The 20,064-nt window shown below is 36.0% G+C and overlaps 1 protein-coding gene across 1 annotated transcript in view; it reads right to left on the reverse strand.

Annotated features, from left to right (window-relative positions):
• SMG1 (SMG1 nonsense mediated mRNA decay associated PI3K related kinase) overlaps positions 1-20,064 on the reverse strand; it is a 67,251-nt gene that overhangs the window by 32,305 nt on the left and 14,882 nt on the right. Inside the window, exons 4-22 of the mRNA XM_086622377.1 lie at positions 15,918-16,054; positions 13,582-13,640; positions 12,608-12,821; positions 11,507-11,632; positions 11,340-11,412; positions 10,575-10,672; positions 8,795-8,968; positions 7,525-7,749; positions 6,734-6,835; positions 6,009-6,278; positions 5,320-5,450; positions 4,420-4,581; positions 3,829-3,947; positions 2,981-3,068; positions 2,794-2,895; positions 2,204-2,344; positions 1,702-1,901; positions 1,214-1,410; positions 340-507 (exon numbers count right to left, since the gene is read on the reverse strand). Coding sequence (XP_086478503.1) covers positions 340-507; positions 1,214-1,410; positions 1,702-1,901; positions 2,204-2,344; positions 2,794-2,895; positions 2,981-3,068; positions 3,829-3,947; positions 4,420-4,581; positions 5,320-5,450; positions 6,009-6,278; positions 6,734-6,835; positions 7,525-7,749; positions 8,795-8,968; positions 10,575-10,672; positions 11,340-11,412; positions 11,507-11,632; positions 12,608-12,821; positions 13,582-13,640; positions 15,918-16,054 — 2,786 coding nt within the window. The remainder of the gene's footprint in view (positions 1-339; positions 508-1,213; positions 1,411-1,701; positions 1,902-2,203; positions 2,345-2,793; positions 2,896-2,980; positions 3,069-3,828; positions 3,948-4,419; positions 4,582-5,319; positions 5,451-6,008; positions 6,279-6,733; positions 6,836-7,524; positions 7,750-8,794; positions 8,969-10,574; positions 10,673-11,339; positions 11,413-11,506; positions 11,633-12,607; positions 12,822-13,581; positions 13,641-15,917; positions 16,055-20,064) is intronic.

The following is a 20,064-nucleotide window of genomic DNA, read 5'->3' on the forward strand; positions in this document are numbered from 1 at the left end:
AGCCTGAATGTCAATAGTTAGCCATCACTGTGTGAGTTTTAAGTAGAACCTTCCACTTCAAAATAAATTGCTTAATTCAAACTGAACAACGTACAACACTCATTTATGTATAGTATTTGACCATATGTGTACAGTACAATCTAATCTCCAATTTACAGTATTCACTTAACCACAAAAGTCTGTTAATCTAGAACTACGAGTTTAAAAATGTAGCTTTAAGTAACACAATCTTTTACAGACCAGCTGGGTTTAATAACTACCGATTGCCTTAGTTTAGCTCTTCCAGAATACCTTGGGAATATTTTTGCAATAGTCTACAGAGTTTGAAAAGAAGAGTACCTGAGAGATACTGTTATTAGTTTTCATTTCTGTGAGTAAATCAAAACCATGCCTGACTGTCACAGCAGGCTGGCCAGCCAGCAATCCAACTCTCATGATGGAAAGTCTAATCCGCGTTAGCCAATCTTGGCATGTCTGACGATTAGTATAAAAGAACGTCCTGATAACCTTTAAAGACAGAAAAGATACGTTTTACAATACCGTTCTTCTGTATGAATCCAAATAGTTACATTAAGTACTTAATATTTATAACAATCAAAGTCAGGACAGGTTTTTTTTCTCCAGTTGAGTTTTCAATTGGGAGACGAAAGAACAGGTAAAATCCTGCATTCTTATTTTTATTAATGCAGATGGTCTGAAATCATGCATAGCACGCAACTGGCGAGGCATACTGGCAAGCTAACAATCTCGAAATTAACTGACTATAAATTGCGTATTACTGTCATGTCAAAGTCTAGTAATTAAACAGCTTATTTCAACAGTGAAGAATGTTTTGCAGTTAAAGCTACACAAAAGGGTATGTTGTTTATAAATAATGATCATATTCTTCAAAAAGCAATTTAAAGCCTCAAATAACTGTTATAAAGTAACAGGACTGCTGACAATCTACAAATAGATGAGAGCTACGAATGAGAAGTACTACAGACTTGCTTGATTTGTACCACTATATATACAAGCTGGTACTCCAGAAATAAATCCCATTTTCACACGTTCTCTAGGAATAAGCCAAAATCAAAGCCAGATGAATTAAGAGACTCAAACTTTGTTTGAGAAGTTCTTCTGAAGTTCCACAATTAAGACCTGAGCCACTCTGAAAAAAACCTGTTCATTCAATAGAATATCAAGTAACATCAGCACTGTAAGACAAACAAACCTTGGGTGGAGAGGTGAGGGCATTGGCACATCCTTCATAAGCATTGTACATCAATTTTTCCAAGTTCTCCAGATACTGTAGAAGGAGAACAAGCCTGAGCTGGTTGCTACTGTGTCCTTCGTCATTGTCTGCAGTAGTCCACTGGCTAACATCCTGGTCAGGGTTTAATGTATGGGCTGCAAGACTCCTAATAATACCTACATGTTTTACCAAAACATGGAAAAAAGTTACAGATGATATTTTATTTAAATATGTCAAAGGACAGCAATGCTAAAGTAAAATCTCTCAAAAGTTGATAGCAATTATGAAACCACTCTTCTGTCATTGCATTTCTTGATGAGTCAGTCAAAAACTGCTCTATTATGCTAAAATCTATAATCACGGAAAAACAAAGCCATGGCGTTTCTTGCCTTGGACAAAAAAGTTCTTAGCTGCACAATCTTACCAAAAAAAAATCACATGAAAATAAACTATATTTTTCACATTACCTTCAATTGTTTGAAATGTATCTTGGGCTCTACCCAGAGGAGTTCGTAACTTCGAAAGAACAGTAAACTGAGCTGCTTCCCAAACAGCCCACTGCCAAAGAACAGCATCAGTCTTCAACAGATTACGAGGAATGGCTGGTTGATCTCTCTTATCTAGTCTTTGACAGCTATAGAATAATCTTTCTAACCAATTATCCTTCCTGAAAGAAAACATCAGTACGTGAGTTCATGTAGTAACAAGTTTATACTGCACACACTTCAGCTCCCTATTGCTCTCAAACAAATCTCTCCTAGGATTGCTGCTGGGAAATAATGTACATAGGCAAATATGCAAAAAGGTGTGTGCTTGAAGATATTTATAAATACTTAAAGAGAAGTGTAAAAAAAATGATTGAAGGTAAAGCAATGTAATTGATAAATACAATTTAAAACTAAATGTAGCTTGGAATTCTTTACTATAAATTCAACATACATGGATTACAGTTTTAAAAGAAGTTCTTACCCAGTTCGGTGAGAGTTTCCATACAAAATAAAACTAATGACATCAGAGAAATCCTGCGGGTGGAATGTATTGCTTGGAGTTTTGCTCATATGACTTCTTATAGCCAAAGAAATTTCTTGTATTTCTGTGTGGGTACGGTTACTGCAGGAAGAGGGTGGGGGAAAACAACCCACAAGGATCATGTACTCGAATAAATAAAAGTTGTGCAAAAAGGTTACACACATACACACGTCCATATGCAATGACTGGAATTAATATACTATTTGGTATAACAACTAAGTGCTTTAAGAGCTCAGGTCTTTGAGACAAATTGCAGGACATAATATTGCTGAAGCTCTGGATAACATGGATCTTACAAGTATTCGTATTTGTTGTAAGTTTATCAAATTGGTTAATTACTTTGTGTACTACCTACTTTCTTAAACACAGAAGAAAGTAGAAGAGACAGCAAGTCACTTTATGCTTTTTGATTTTAAATTAAGACAATATGATTCTATGATGACATTCAAACAGCATTATTTTTCATATAAACGTCATTGAAGAAAGAAACTAAACCATTCTCTATATCGAAGTTAATCTGAACAACCTACCTCAACACGACATCTAAAGGAATTGACTTCAGAAGTTTTCCAAAACTTTGTCTTACACGAGCACCGCTATGTACTAGTTGAACACGACACACATCAACACACCTGCATCACCAAAAATGAAAAAATACGCGCTGATACTTCCATTAATAGCATAATTGAAATAACAGACAGAATTCTGAGCAAGTACCTTTGTAAAAGGTCATCTGGGAGGGAGGAAGACAGGGCATGGAGGCTACTACATGCTTGGAGACAAATGTTCACATCTTCCAAAAGGGCTGAATTAAGGAGTTGAAAGAAAAAAAAAAAGTTATTCTTTTTAGAATTAGATAACTTATGCATTACTCTGGTTGTGTTAGAACATCTAAAGACGTTTTTACAGCACAGCTGGTATAGAAGGAGACAAAGGCTTTAAGCCATACTTTTCTTTTGATTTTGTTGACTGATTTTATTATAACAAGTAAATACTTAGTAACAAAAAGTCACTTGTGCTTTGTGTTACTTATGAGTCTTTTCTGACCACTGACATTAATCATTCCACGGACTCCATACATTGGCATCATACACAATTTATTTCAGTGACAAAAAACTAAGGTAAAGTTAGTTTACTCCTGGCTTTGGGAAGTTACTGCTCTTGCTAGTATTATGCTACTAAAAGCATTTATTCCTATATTTCTATTTCCAGGTTTTGAAATCCAAAACAATACATCACATTATGGAATGGTTCCACTGCTTTCAATAAAATAAAATGCAATCTTACAAGTCAGATTTGGCAAATTGCTGTCATTTTTGGTAGATCAATTTCACAATCACAAATTATTAAGAAAATTAACTGTTTGCGTAAGTAATAAATAGGGATCCATTTGAGAAAAATTATAGAAGGAAAATGTAAGTTGTTGCACAAAACAAACCAGACGCACCCCTAAAAGCAAACGAAACAAGTTCAGTTACAGCTATCAGTGGTACGACAAGGACACTTACGTATTTAATTATGCCACGTAAAAGACAGTTAATAAGTAAAAATATGCGATATCTTACTGTTTGCTAAAAGTCCTTTACAAAACTTATGAAAAGATGGGAGAGAAAATAATGGTGCATATGTTTCTGATTTTTTCATCAGAACAGCCACTTCCAAAGCCCATGTCATAAGCAGTTTCCTTCAAAAAACAAAAGTTTTAGTCACTCTATACAGCTACAGAACGATAGCTTTCAATATAACTTAAAACTATTTGACATTACAGATGAGTATACCATAAGCCTTATTTGTTTAAACAAAAGGTTTCGTAACATTAAAAACATTCCTAGCTTTCACAGCATTTTGGTAATACAGGACTACTATTGTAAAAGGGAACTTTTAATGAGCAAAAACTTTTTTTTCAGTAAAGTTTGATAGCTCTGCTTTAACTGTATAGATCTTACGATGGTTTCAGTTTTTCTAGTTTTCATGCATAAAAATGGGCAGCTACTTTTTCCACAGGTATTTCATTATTAATGTTTAAAAAAATCCAAATACTTGACTGGCTAAATTTACCCCAAGTTTTACACATGAAAATTATCCTGGTTCCTGAATTAGAGCATTCTACTTGAAAAAAAAAAAGTCTCCTGATTAATAAGAAAAATGTTAGTTACCTGGTATCTTGAGTAAGGTTATCCTTCTTCAGCAGTAGCCCCAAAAGGTTTAGTATGATTGAGAAATGTTTTTTTGTTGCTGTGGTTACAGTACTTATAACTGCTCCATCAAACAGAGAGGGAGAGGAAGAACTGAGGCTACTGGATATGAAATGGTCATGCCTGAAAAGGCAAAGAAAAACATAAAATATAAAAGCACCCCAGGATTAGGGATACTTCCTCGAAGTATAGAGTAGGGGAGGAAAAACAACAATTAAAAAAACCCAAACCCAAACCAACGAGAAATCAACAACCAAAGAATCCAGCAGTACAAGTTAATGTACACCCACACAGTAACCACACTATGTCAAAACGTAAGTATTTTGATCCCTGGCCTAAAAGAACAAAGCTACAATTTCACATCAGTCTATGCAGCCCGGTAACCTCGTTTCAACTGTTACTGGTATCAAATGCTTACTGAAAAATCACCAAAACCAAGAAATGTACAGAATACTAGTTTAGCTGTTATAGTCCCTTACTTTGACAACATTTTGTAGTAACAAGGTCCACAACGTGTATAAATCTGTTGTTCACATTTCATTACCTCTCCTAGATCTCACAATAAGCAAAATAGTAAATAATCTTTCCTTATTTACTTTCAGCAGAGTTCTCCCTCAGTTATCTCTATTCAAACACAAGACTTCTAATCTGCCTTTGAATAAAATGCCAAATTTTAAGCCAGGATATGCTTTCTTGGCTGAGATACAGACTCCCTGCAATTAATCAAAGTAAAAACCGATTAGGTAAGTTTGGGCAAAAGCTTAATTGTAATTCCCTGTTTAAATTCATCCCTCCAACAATATATTCAGATCAGTCCATCCTAGTGCTTTTAATATACTGATGAATTATTAATCTTCATACCTGGAACAGTGTGAATATAACGTATAAAGTACTGCATACTGGACAGCAGGAAAATGAACTGCTATGTCACCATGAACGACCATCAGATTTTTACTCAGTAGTGCAAACACAGTTGGCGAAAGGGCCCACATCTATAAAGCAATCGCAACATGAACAAAGAAACATAATAACCAGGATCGATTTTCAAGCGTCATTTCCATACTACTAATTATTGTGTTTTGCTTCTTCCCAAGGGAAATAATTTAACTATTAATTTTCTGAACTTAACTAAGTATTTCCTTTTCCCTTTTTAAACAACCTGTTAAAAGCAGTTTATGTTTTTATTTGGAAAGATCTGGAACAAGTGTTTTCACATGGCTGATATACTACCAGAGGACACACTAAAGCTGCTTTTATCTGTCTTGATTTTCAAAAATAATTACTGACAATCTTAGAATCAAACCATGAATAACCCTGATAAGATGACCTTCCCTAGAAACTTCATTATGCACCAACTAGAGACACAATCCACCCATTCCATTTCCCCTAAGTTTCAATACTGGAAGTTTTTCTAGAACATAAGTTAGGAAACAAATATCATCATTTTAATTACACATGTGTACTACTGGTGAAATACATTATGGTATCTCTTAAGTTAAAAAGTGTTTTTCACTTTTTGCACAAACTTTATCTGTAGAGTTTTTACTCACCCCAATCAATGAGTTTTTAGCATTTCCAATAGTACTTAGAGCATTGAGGTCAAATATAAAAACAAACTCTGCATTATCCACATTGAATATACGCTTCTTGAAAGAGTCATGGTGGATTTCAGAACAGGCCTCAGGAAGATGTAAACTATGGAGAAGACTATTCAGAGCACAGGTCATTTCTCCTAGAATCAACCTGTAAGCAGTCTCCAAAACAGGAATGTTCTTCAGGCTCAACACAGCTTGGTATACAGCTTGGGCTGCTGCAACAACCTTGAGAATACAAAACAATTACAGTAATAATTGATTAGTATGAAATAATAAAATATATTAATCATCAACACAGAACTTAAAATTACTCTTCTTTATCTATGAATAGCCTAGATTGATACACATACCTATCTTCTCTTTTCTGTATTTAAGTACTACTTACTTACAGAATCCATTAATTACTTTCTGGATCATCCACATAACACACTGAGTATGAAAGTCACATCAACTAAGGACTTCTCTATCTGGTATGATGGCCAACTTACCAATTCCTTATCAAATCTAAATGCCAAAACCAAGAACTAGCTACATCTGCTTTCTCAAAAGATTCATAGATATATAGTTAGATATAAAAAAATATATATATAAGATGAACAAAGTTTTACGGCTTAATAAATATATTCTAGGAAACGCATGAAGGTTGTTGTAATACACCTGTAGAAGTCACTTACTCTTACCTCTTTCTCCTTATGATAACGAAGAACAAGTAGTTTAGACTCTGGTATAAATAATTTCTCTACAAATGAAGATGGTAGTTTTGTATTTATTTGTTCAACAATCTGTGGATAAAAAACAAAATTATAAATATTTTTAACTACCTGAATTGATTTTTATTAGAATAGATTATTAAAGATTAATTAAAATACTGTTTTTCTAGCTTGTATACACTATATCTAGAAAAAAAAACCAGCTTCCCAGCAATGCAAGTATTTTGTATTTGCTTTCCTAAATTCACATTCAGAGAATTAGTTATTTTCATGCTTTAGCAGCACAGGTGAGAGCAAGTTGCGTGATTAACTTAGATGGATATGGGTTTAACAGTTTGTGGCCTACACGTTAAGAGCCATATTTTGAAGAAGTCTGATTTCCCAGGTCATGGCATAAGTAGATAAATAGAACATACTAAACACTAAGAATCTGAAATTCATCAGGTGGTGTTACCATCTGCAGAGGCTAAAGAATGGCACTGTCCAACAGTCAAGCCAGACAGGGATAAAAAAACAAAGAACCAAACCATGAACACTCAGGTTAAAACTAAACACCACTTTATCAACAAGCCAAATGCATAAACAAGCCAGCAGCATAAGCTTTACAGAACAGAATACAAGCATTTAGAAGAAGAATTTCTTGCTTATTATCAGGATGAAGAGAGTTTTAAATATTTATCTAATACACACAAAAAAAGCAAGCTTGCTTCGAAAATAGTATTTTCCAATGTGAAACCACAACAATAAAAATATATACAAACCAGTGTCAACAGATTCAGGACTGAAATGACATAATCAGTGCCACAAGTCTGACAACTTTCCATTTGATCTAATCCGTACGTGATGACCATGTCACAGTGTATTGTCATACTTGGATCTAGGCTGCCAAATAAAACACCAACACACTCATTGGCAGCTGTAAGTACAGCTTCAGAAAAGAATACTTGGTTTGCTGCAGTCACACATCTCATTACTCTGTACAGAACCTGGAAAGTTAAAAATAGACCTAAATTAAACTTCACTAAAAAGAGACAAGGACTGTATGTTATTTAATGATATTCACGTTCATTTGGTATCCTGCCTCATCACCTACTCTGCAGCTTGGTAAATTCTGTCAACAGAATATTCTGAATAATGCAGATCAGGGCATTAGACTTCAAAAGTATAAGAAAAAACAAGCCTTCAATCGCCTGGTTTCCTACTCAGTTAAAGACCTGCAAAGACCTAGAAAACCTAAATTCCTTATACAGAATTCTGTTCAGCTCCAACTGATGTCAACAGAACTCCTCTTGTAAAAAGACAGACTAGTTTTCTTGAGCTTTTGTCACAGGAATTCTCTGCAGATTAAGACATAAGTTACGTAACTGTCTTGGCTTTAACTGGGAAATCCATACACTTATTTATCTGAGATGTTTTGTCCCTCACAGAACTCTGCAAGGGCATAAATGCCAGTTGTGCAGCTCATGCAGCAACAACAAGATTTTAATGTCAAGTTTTTGGTTTTGTTTGTTTTGTTTTTCTTTAATTATTCACATCCTCTCCAGTTCCTGTTACAGAAGTATAGCAGCTACTTTATATAACATTTATTCTGAGTTTACACCACACTATACTATAGAACAATAGGACTTTGCTACCAAATTCAACAGATACAATTTCAGCATGGATAAAAAAATCCTACATTTTATAAAATTGAATTCACTTTTATAGCATCATAGCAATCTGAATAAATGGTAACATTATGGTTAGAAAGAAAGATAACACAAGTATAAGCCTAGCTGCACAAGATAAAATGTCTAAAAAAAGAAGTTAGTGTCTGCTATATATGACTCCCATGTGCCATTATCACAATCTACACCTTAATATTGAACAAATTTCTTGTAGAATATTTCTTGAAGAAAATACATTTGCTCAAAGCCGAGCATACACATATTCATGTAAAATTCTAAATAAACTAAACAGTGAATAGCATCATTTTATGATGATAAATCACATCAGTAACAAAAAAACTAAAAGAAAAACATGAATTCTTACATCAGTTACATACGCTTCCGTAATTGGTGGTCCTCTAATTGGGCTGAAGCGCTCCCCAATACTCCTCACCACAGTACTGAAAACCCGAAGAAGTGCAGCCAGTTTAGGTAGTGACACTGAAGGAGGAGGAATATCTTCATCTACTGATTCCCCAGAAGCCACATGGCTGAGGTCCTACAGCACAGACATTTTATACATCAGTACACATCATTAACAGTTATAATACATGCATAAAAGATCAAAATATGAGATTGAAAATACTTCACCTATTTTCCAGACATATTACAGATACTATCCAATTATAGATACATTTATTCAGTATCTCTAACTTCACATATGTAGGAAGATGGGATATAGGCACACAATGACGATAATGATGATGAGCAACCCACAGAGCAGTAATGAGGTGCTGCTCATTAGTTTAGCCACTGAAACAGTGTACTCAGACTATATCTTGTGAATTAAGACAGAGGCTTATGATATTCCTGGCCCCTGGAACATGACCATCCATATCACTGCACTATTACAACAGTTGTCTGCACACTTCTACCACTCTCCCAAACAATTCCCGGTCACAAACTGGAGTCAGGATGTTTGAGTGGCCGTTCCCGTCACACTGTTTACATGCAGCTACCTTGATCTGGAGACCATGAGTTTACCAGCAGGATACTTCATGCCAGCTGGCATCAGTGCCTGGGAACATTCCCAGAAGTGCTGATCTCATCAGTATAGATATAGCCTTGGTCTACTCCACTGTGAGATAAAAAACACACTAGCTGGAACCACCTCTTCCATGATTTAAGTTAATGCATGTTATCTTAAAACTCTTCCGTGACTAAGAATACGCACGTTGTCCGGTTCAGCAGACAAGCTGATAAGCAGCTACTTACTGCGCTGCCTCACCACTTTCAACCGTGTGCTCACACTCCGAGCAGCACAGGTTTCTGTGGGCTTGATGCTGCCAGAGAGGTCTGCCAATCCTAACTCTTAAAGCTGTACCATCAGAAGCCTTGGTGCACGTGTAAGTACACTAACAAAATCAAACTATTTATTCTGCTTTGAGTGAAACAGATTATGCTGGAAGTACAATTTCACCTATAGGATCTGCATGCCAACATAAATAATACAGCATAATCTAGTTATAAGCATGTATACATATGAGCACATACACTTTAAGACAACAACACCCTCCCCAAACCAAAACTCTTCCTTTAATGACAGTGTTAGATAAACTCTACACAGGTTACAAATTCAAAAGAAAGTATGCAAAATGAATATATTTATGTTTTCTATCAGTTCCTGCTGCACTATTTCCTGCACAATATAATCCGTCACTTTATTTAAAAAACAGATTTACCATTAATCTATGAAAGCATTAAGAATCCTGCTCTCCTCAGTAGTCACTACATCTGAAAAACTCTGAAGTTGGACAATTAGAGAAAATACCAAGGAAAGACTGTGAAATGTCTTCACTGCAGCTTTTAAAAGTGAAGGCATTCCTGTTTGGTTAATTGTTTTTATTTTAAGTATAAAATTATATTCTCAGTTGACAATGGCTGAAAGCCTGGCTATGATACTATTGAAGTAATTCATAAGGATTCATGTAGAATTGTTATTGTACATGCCTTAAGTATACTTCATAATTTGATTCCCTTTTCCCCAAGAAAACCATATAATTTTATTTTCTACAAATGTAATACATCCAGAAGAATCACAGCTCTGGATTTATTAAGAAATCCACAACAGTCAACTCTGGTATACACCATAAAGTCTTGTTTACCTCAGCATAAGCTTCCATATCTTCTAAAAACTGACCCAGGAGCGTGGTAGAAAAAGTAAGATCAGCCACCCAAAAGGGTTCCAAGCTCTGCAGCCATCCTGTATAAAAATACCAGGGCAATAAAAACAGAGGAACAAGGTAACATAGGAAAATTAAATTTTAGTGGCATATTGCTGAGGTAAAAGTCACTAAGGAAGAGAAGGTCATCTGCATGAGTTGTTTTTAAAATAAATATAAATTGTATTTCCCTCTCTTGTTCCTTTGACAAATTCATTTGAAGTTTCAGTCCTGCCTCACAGCAGTTAAACATTTAGGACAGAATCTAGGACTATGACACAGGAAACAAAACAGATTTGCTGTGAATAACTCCAAGATAACTGCTATAGCTATAGGAAGAAGTTTCCCAATTTTTTAAATGCCAGTACAGTATCTCGACCACAAAGATTTTCTAGAAGTACATAGGAGAAAATATACTCTTTCACAACAAACATATTAAGATCTAGAAACTTATTAAAAATTAAAGTTACACAAAACAACTGATGTTTAAATGTAGCCTGAATAAAGCATCCTGCTTTTCCAGATATAGCATAAAATGGTAAACGCAAATTTACAAAAAAAGTAGGAGCAAAGTCTCTTGTGACGTAGCCAGAAACTCATTTTGGTTTTACGTCAACTTCCATGTCAGTAAGACCAGACGTGTGTCAGTATTCCACATCATCCACACACCACAGTCGACTACGTTAGCGATTCTTTGGCCACACTTACCAGACACCTGTTGCGTCAACGAAGGTTTCTGAGTGTGATCTATATGCCACCCAACCAGTATGTCCACTGTGTCCTGGAAAGCAATTTTGAAAAAAGGTTCATTACCCAGTTTGCTGCATCAACCTTCGTATGAGAGAAAGAAAATACAGAGGACAAAGTAAACTTACCCTAAAATTGGTGCTGAAAATGTGTGGGTAGCATCGGGACACCAAAAGGATGCACTTGACACACTTGCACAGTAGCTCTGGTGTATCCACATTTTCTAGAATGGACTGCAGGCTGGTCATTACAAGCTAAAAAGTAAAGGAAACACACTAGACATTTCACTTCATTAAAATAATATGCCAAAAAGTTATGATATTAGACACACAGATTTATTCAGTGTTGAACACTTTTTAGCAAACTACTTTGATTCAAACAACAGAAACATGTCAATATTCTTTCTGCAGGAAGGAAAAACATAAAAAGCATCACACATACTGCATGAAAATAATCATCTTTAGTGTAGATGCCCCATGTCCGGAAGTGTTTAAGACCAGGTTGGATGAGGCTTTGACCAACCTGGTGTAGTGTAAGGTGTTCCTGCCCATGGAAGAGGGGTTGGACCTAGATGATCTTTGCGGTCCCTTCCAACCTTAACCATTCTACGATTCTATAACATTTGCTTGAAACATGTCAGGCCCAGGTTAAAGGTTTGGAGACACTGTTTTCTTTAATTCTTTAGCCACAGAACATCTAGCTGTCCCAAGTTCATTTCTCCTACTGAAGCTTTTTGGCTCCGTGAAGTAAACATTAAATTGGAGCACAGACCTGAACATAGTAGTTCTACACCCAAAATAACAGACCCTAAAACTTGAACCAGAGGACCAGATTTGTCTGCACACATCCTACTCCCTCTCAGATCTAATTACAGTTCAAGTTAGAAGTTGTAAATAGGAGGTAACACAAAGCAGTCAACAGGTTGGGTTTTGTGTACCATTCTACTTGAGTTCTCTTTTTGGTCTCAACAAGATTCTTCCTCTTGGATCTGCAATATATACTAAAAAGTCACATAAAAATATATATCATCCTACAAAGACCTGACATTCCTTTCAAATGTAATGAGAACGAAAGAATCCCATTCAATCAGAAAGTTCTCTCCCAGTTATAATTATATTTATTTATTATGCCGACATAGCATTACTTATTGTACATTCCAGTTTAAAAAGTTGATTGAAGCACTGCACTGGAAAAATTATTAATAACCCTATTTTAACTTGTAGTCTTACCTGCATTAAAGATGAAAAGGCTTTCTTTTCTCCTGCAGTCTCTAGTGCTTTGTAGGTTGCACACAAATAAAGAAGTTTAACTTCATCTTTTGTGGATGAGCTGAATTTGCTAAAAATCCATTTAAAGATCTTCTCAGCCTCGTAACTCAGAGAAGCACAAAGAAGGCCAAGACAGCAAGCTCCTTCCTGTCTCAGTTCTTGAAGCAATTTGCTACTGTATGTGGGGAAAAAAAAAAAAAAGAAAGAAACATGGAATCTCCGGACATGAAAGCAGAAAAGAAACCATGAACAAATTAAGATTTTCTAAAGCAGAAAAATATATGTGTGAATGAAGCTGCTTCTCTCTGACTTAACAGCAGCAGTGATGAAGCTAAAATAAAAACATAATCTGAAAAATTATATGAAATATTAATTCTATGGAATAAATCAACTTGAATAAAAGCAATAAATAGGCTGTTCTGCTTGCAACACACTATCCAAGGAAGAAAATTCTTAACATACAGCTGGCTCTGGGTAATAACACTGAACTCAACACCAAAAAACCCACATACACCTGAGCTCCCTCTAAATGTGCTCTTAGTTGGATGTAAACGAATTAGATGAGGTTGAAAAAAACCTTAAGTTTTTTCTAGTCTGGAAGCTAGACAACCACAGCAGCACACTACAACTTCCAGGTGACTAAACACAGCTGAGACAGACTTCACATTACATACAACATAAAAGCCACGCTTGTGCATTTGAATTCTCTCCAAGTGAAGTGTACTCTAGATGGTCTAACAGCATTGTTGATATGCCAGAGTCTTAACTCTCTCCAGTTCTGTCCTGTTACTGCAATGTCACACCATGCAAAACTAAAGAATGAATTTCTTTCACCCTTCTCCCCTCCAACTCCATTTCTATACTGAAATCCAAATCTAACACTGTCATTGTTTCTCTCTTTAAAGCCTTCAGACTGCTTAGTTGTTCCAGCTTACCTTTCATTGAGTACATCATGAATGGCACTCAGGATATTATCCAGTTGTTTACCTAGTACCTATAATACAAGAAACATAAAAGGCATAAGCATAATAATGGCACGGTAACTTCTGCAAACTAGGTCCTGTTTACACCCACATTAAAACCACCACCGCCAATTCTGTTTGCTAATAGAATGCTATTGTGCCTTCCGTGGCCACTGCAGACTGGCAGGAACTATAAGTAATACTGCAATATTAACCTACATGTTATATTTCATATTTATTTACAGTAGCCACAAAAACACACTGGCAGCCTGCTACCAAGGTTTATTCTAGGTTTAGTGCTTGCTGATAACATTACATCACAAATTTAAGACTCACCATACAGCTCATCAGTAGCGTCAACTGAAGTCCTAATCTCCTGTACTAATAATTGTATCAACACAATATTTAATTGATCAGTCTGACGTATTAAAATTTCTCCTTAGGCAATCCTGACTTTCAGAGAAGCAGAGTACTATTTTGGAGGATGAAACATTATTGATGAACCAGTGCTTTCCAGTAAACATAACTAGAAACACTTGTTTTCCTAATATGCACTAAAAAATACACATTAGTGAGTTGAGTTGCAAACTAACACATTAGCTGCAACTCTAAGATATTAATAAGTTTTCTTGATGAGTTAATAAAAAGGTTTGTTCTCTTTTCTTCAGAAAGGTATTAACCTTTAACACAGTGGATGTTATGCGGTTTTTGTTTTTAAGCTTTGAGCAACATCACCCTTTTGGGGGGAGGAGGAGAGAATGAGGTCCACGTGCTTGGGCCCTCAGAACTCACAAGGGCATTTTAAAAACGTGCCTATTATCTGCAAAAGACTACAAAGCAGACAGGAGAAGGCATTTATACAATTTAGAAGCTGGAGCATGACGCCATTATATGACAATGCCACTACCTAGTGACTTTTACTATTTTACTTTGTTGAACACACATTTCAATCCTGAGAAAGAAAAGAACTTTGTTAAACTACTCTTAATAGTGTCAAGAACTGCAGGAGCTACTGCTAGGTTAAATACTGTCAATATAAAGTTTTAGGCTTGACATCTGATCTTGTTCTCATTAGCAAGCTGGGAGAAGTTTAAAGAAAAGTTTCTCAGCGACAATATTTTAACCTTCTGACCACTAACAAGTACAAAGTTTGTCACTACTGAGTTAGATATTAGAATGGCAATTCCAATATGTTCTGCGATACCAAGAAACTTACATAAAATGCAGTTATAAAAAAATAATGGAGAAAAAAAATAATGCATCGAGAATAATGGAAGTAATTAAACGAAAACAACCACAGAGTAATTGTGGAAAGCATTTATTTCCCCAACCTTTGTATTAATAAGGATTTGTTTCAGAGGAAAGCTGAAGTATTAGCTAGGCTTGCACATGGTCTGCTTATACCTAGGTGCACAGAACAGAAAAGTCTCAATGGTTAAGTGTCACGCCTTTTGGAAAAGAGCACAATTATCACTGGTTATTATCCATAATGAGAGAGTGAACCAACTTCTTATAAAGATGGATAGACACATAACCCACCACTGAAGTATCACAGCACTGCTTGTAAATGAGTGGCAGAGTATTGAACCATCAATTCCTGTGCTTTTCAATACTTAGAGAACTCCTAAGCTCTTCAAAACAGTGGAGGAGATGTGTCAGACAAAATACTCTTAACATTCCACTTCAAAATAAGTAATATTAAAACCACATACCCATAGTGGGATACTTCCTCCCCCACCCCCAAATCCTTAAGAAACACTTGAGGACATGACACAGTTCAACAACCCATTAAAAATCCCAAAGATGTAATGAAAACAAAGACATGTTTTGTTCTCTTCCCATAAAAGGGAACCTACATACAAAGGTGTTTATCTAGAAAGCTGAGTTAACTCCAACATGAGCCATTTACAAGACTGTATAAAATCTGCATATCTTTAACTGAAAATACAGAAATAGTTCTTGAACAACAACATGTTTTACTTCCTTTTTCCTCTATTTTCTCGCTGACGGATCCAGAGGATACTGCTAAGACCAGTCAAAAAACCCCATATGCATGCCACATTTACTCCTATAGCTTGCACATTCAGTAGTTTGCTTTAAGGCAATATGTTTGAAGTAATCAAACAATAAAAAATTGCCTGAATGACAGAAAAAGGAAAGGCAATCCAGGAATACACTTTCCTTTGTGGTGGAAGGAAATTCCTTGTATACAATATATTTCTCGCAGACATATCCCAATCAGATTTTTAAAAAGACAGTTTTATGAAATGTAAATACTCCAGTGCTACAGAAAAGTAAAAATCACTAACCAGTTTGTTTTCTGGTTGCTGAATGAATTCTTTCAATTGCTTTACAGTAGCCAGTCTTCGGTCTCTGTCGTCTTCCCGAGTAATCCTCCGAAGAAGATTTGACAGTCGAGACTCGTCAGAATAAGACAACGATCGCTCTGAAAAAGAAAAGGCAATTATTTCTCTACAGCATTTGATCAATAATATCTGTATTGTCTAAAACGTGCACTTCTAGACTCAGTAAGTCAAAACAGTAATTTGAGAAAAAAGTAAAAAAAACAAATCCTGATTTGTTTTAAAGCTAGTATGAGAAAAATCAAATGTAAAACCTGATTTAGCTACCAAAATACTTCATTTCTTCCAGTGGACAGCTCAGTACCTGGGTAGGACTCATTCAGAACTAAGCAGAACTGGTTTACTTCTACATAAAACCTTGAATTTAGTTTCTATATAAATGGTGCTATAAAAAAAGAGGTGTGGTAAGATTAAATCAGACTTCTGATTGAATACGTAAATAAAAATAATTCCACAAATAATATTTAAAGAAAACCTTGTGGAAAAAATAATCTGCTTCTTGAAGCAAAGAACCAGATTTAAGCTCAAGCAACTACCAAGGAACAAGATTTTCTCTATCATTTTGGCACAAGCAGAAGCATTATGAGTAGTCCTCCGACAGCAAGCAGAGCTCTGGTTTGAAAAGGAAAATAGATCTATTCTTCCTCTATTGAGGAACATAAGTATACAATGCACAGAAGTGCAGTGGCTATTAATTTAAGTGGATCATAGTACAGAAGAATTAGCATCTTCCTAAGAAAACATTTCACTCAAGTTGATCAATAGCACTATTTATACCAGTGAAGGTCACAAGGCAGTTTACCTGATTTAGGTACCAATTACAATGAATTCATATGAATAATTAATTTCCCTCATTTGCAAAAAGGAAACAAAGTTTCTTTTGAAAAGTTTAACATTAGATGTTCCATGGTGATTAAAATTAGAGGATTCATGGAACATGAAGTTTTCTTAGTCACCGTGACTCTTATGAGAGCACTCAAGACAACTACAGACATCTTTTTTCTCTGGTATGTTACACATCAGGCATTCAAGGGGAGCAGCCATAAAGGCAACCTGGTTATAATGGGAAGGTTATAACAGAAAAATACTGACAGAAGATAATGTGCCAGCCTGAGAACCCAGCCTGGGAACCGGGAGCATCCTTGAAGGGCTGCTGGATACCGAAGAACCTGAGACATCCCGAGATAACCTCGATAAGTGCAAATCCAAGAAACAGTTACAACAAACTTATTGCCTGGAAAGGTGAAAAATAGACTGTAATGGTTGAAAACATCCTGGGAAAGCAGGAATCAGCAATGGCTACTGGCAGCTCCTGCTGGAAAAGCAGACTGGGAAAGCAAACATTGGTCTGAGAAAATAGAGAACAGCATCATCTATCAGCTATTCCAGGTGAAAAACAGCAGTTAGTAAAAGCTGCTGGTGGCTCCAGGTGGTTGCATCCTATGTCTCCTTATGTCTCTAACAATATAAAAATAACTCACTTTCTACCCAAAATGGAGCTTCTCTGAGACCTCCTCCTGCAAAGAGGTCGCTCCGTGAGATGTCCTGGCCAGAGCGGACCCTCACTGGGGATGCCTGCCTGACTCCGGGCTCCGCGATGCAAATCATCTTTGAAGTGAGACTTTGTCACTCATCAACCGGCCTCACTCCTGGGAGAAGGTGGGCGAGTGCTCTACTGGTAACACTTTGAATAATATCTATAGGTGCGAATATAAGTAATTAATCATAAGTATATACCTGCTTTACTAGTGGCAATTTCTAGTAACTCGTAATAAAGAAATTTAAGAAACAAAACCTTTGTGTCCTTGTATATTACAGAATCTGATGAACTCATCCAAAGACCAGGTCATGACATCATCTACAGGAGACCATGTCTTCTGTATTATAGTCAAGAAGAATATTCTCAACCTTAGTTTTTGAATTTTAAAGAAAGTATGAATAAAATAGGCTTTGATGATCTGTTTCTTGCAAGGCATCAGTTTAAGCAATTAATTTTGAAGACACCTGACATTCTGAAGGATTAGGTAGGCTTAGCAAACATTAAAATAGCAATAGGAATCTGAAGGATCAAATCTACATTTTGTTCCTAGCTAGCATAACTACACAAGACATGTTGAGGTGTTATCCGACAAGCATGAAGAGAATTTCTTTTAAGATTTTACTGATTTTACAGAAGACTAAGGCATACATATCCATTTAGGAAGAATTAAGATTCTTTTCCCTTGCTTTATCTGGAAACCAGCCTTCAGTAGTGGACAAAAAGCCATGTGCCTGGTGAGAAACAGACAAGGAATCATGATTGGCAAAGGCACCTTCTGAACCAGTATCTGAGGTCTTCCTGAGTGATGGTGCCAGCCTAACAGCTACAATCCCTGCTAGATGATCACTTCATCTGAAGATCTTCTCTTATTTCTGCCCAGAGTACAGCTAGCAGCTGTAGTCCAAGGCTTGCCTGGCAATGGTCAGTACATAGCCAAACTTCAGAAAGATGGACCTAGCGCAGTTACTCACCCCAAAAATTTGATCAGTCCTGGAGAAGAAAGAAAAGGACTACCAGGAAGAATGCAGCCTGCCCAGGGGCATACCATGTCTACTATTTTCTTTAAAACCTGGGCAGCAGCAGCAGGTCACCAGACAAGGGAAAAAATTTTTTTTGAAAGTTCAAATGGAATAATTCAGGAACAAAATATCGCAAACATGAATGAAAGTTCTTTTAGAGCATGGTTACAATGGAAATTAACACAGACTACAGTATACAAAATAAAAAGTGCAACTGCTATTCATGAATAATTCCATGTGAAAACTCTTCTGCTAGGAAAGTACTGTGTTCTACATTACTGAAGGTATCTTGAAAGCTTAAGCTGAACTGAATCTACACACACTTATTTCACTATTAGAGTGTCTACATACAAAGATTCTCAAAACAGCAAATTTAATGTGACCTTGAATAATTCTATGCATTGGCCACCCCATAATACAGTCCCTTCCAAGATAACAGATATGCCTCATAAGAAAGAGAAAAGCCTATTCTACAACATTCCTACAGTTGCACTCTACCAACACTAACCTGGGCCAGGAACACACAGTACACATCACTTCTGTCACTCCCAGTCTGCACTGATCTCTGCCACCCAGCAAGCACACGGCAAGATACACCAGCACAGCTGGGTTAGGTCACTAGATACTGCTCACGAAGGGCAAACCAGGATGCAGTGATTTGGAAAGCACTGAAAATTATTTTTACTAAACTTTTTAATAAAGATATTCTAGACTTCTGCAAGGTCCCTAAAAAAGTTCCTCCTCCTGTCCCTAAAAACGGTGGCTGACTCTTCAATTTTAGATGAAGAGTCAATGGTAAGTCTAAGCCTTGAATTAATTAAATCCACAACTTGCAACATTTTAGTGTTGTATTCTCTACATTTATCTTTTTCATTGTTATCTCTTCATGGAATATCGTAATTTATTTTGAAATATCATCGTGCTGTTCTACCTACAAAAAAAGTCCTAAAACCAGAACCGTATAAATAAAATTACCACCACCAAGGTTATTGGTATGAGACACACATTTAACTGTTGCTAGAACAAGACGTGCTGTTCAAAACTCTCTACTAAAAGAAGCTTTGCTTTTATTCAGTTAATACTGCTTTAGGGAGGAATGCCAATATTCATTAGGTAAGTGTTAACTGTCTGTTGATCCATAATCATAACCTAAAAATATTTTTTTTTAAAAAGAATAAGCTAACCAAGAGCATGACTGAAGCTATACTAAGCAAAGCACTAGTTAATGAACACCTGTATGACTTCCACTTCGTGAAAAATCAGCAAGGTCTCAGCCACATGCTAACTCACTCACAGAAGACAACTATTTTAAAAATTGCTTAATGCACACACTAACAAACAAGAAAATATAAAAGTATTTAAAAAATAAGATCCTATTGCAACATAATCCCACTGTGTTTTGAAGAAGATAGGAAAAATCAGAATGACTTGCTGAAATCTGCAACAGTCATAAAGACAGTCTAGTTAAAAAGGAAAAACTCTTGAAATCTGACATCCAGAGAACAGAATACGTACAGAAGCACGCAAGTCATAG

Source organism: Tauraco erythrolophus, chromosome 17 (assembly GCF_009769465.1).
Source record: "Tauraco erythrolophus isolate bTauEry1 chromosome 17, bTauEry1.pri, whole genome shotgun sequence".
NCBI lineage: Eukaryota > Metazoa > Chordata > Aves > Musophagiformes > Musophagidae > Tauraco > Tauraco erythrolophus.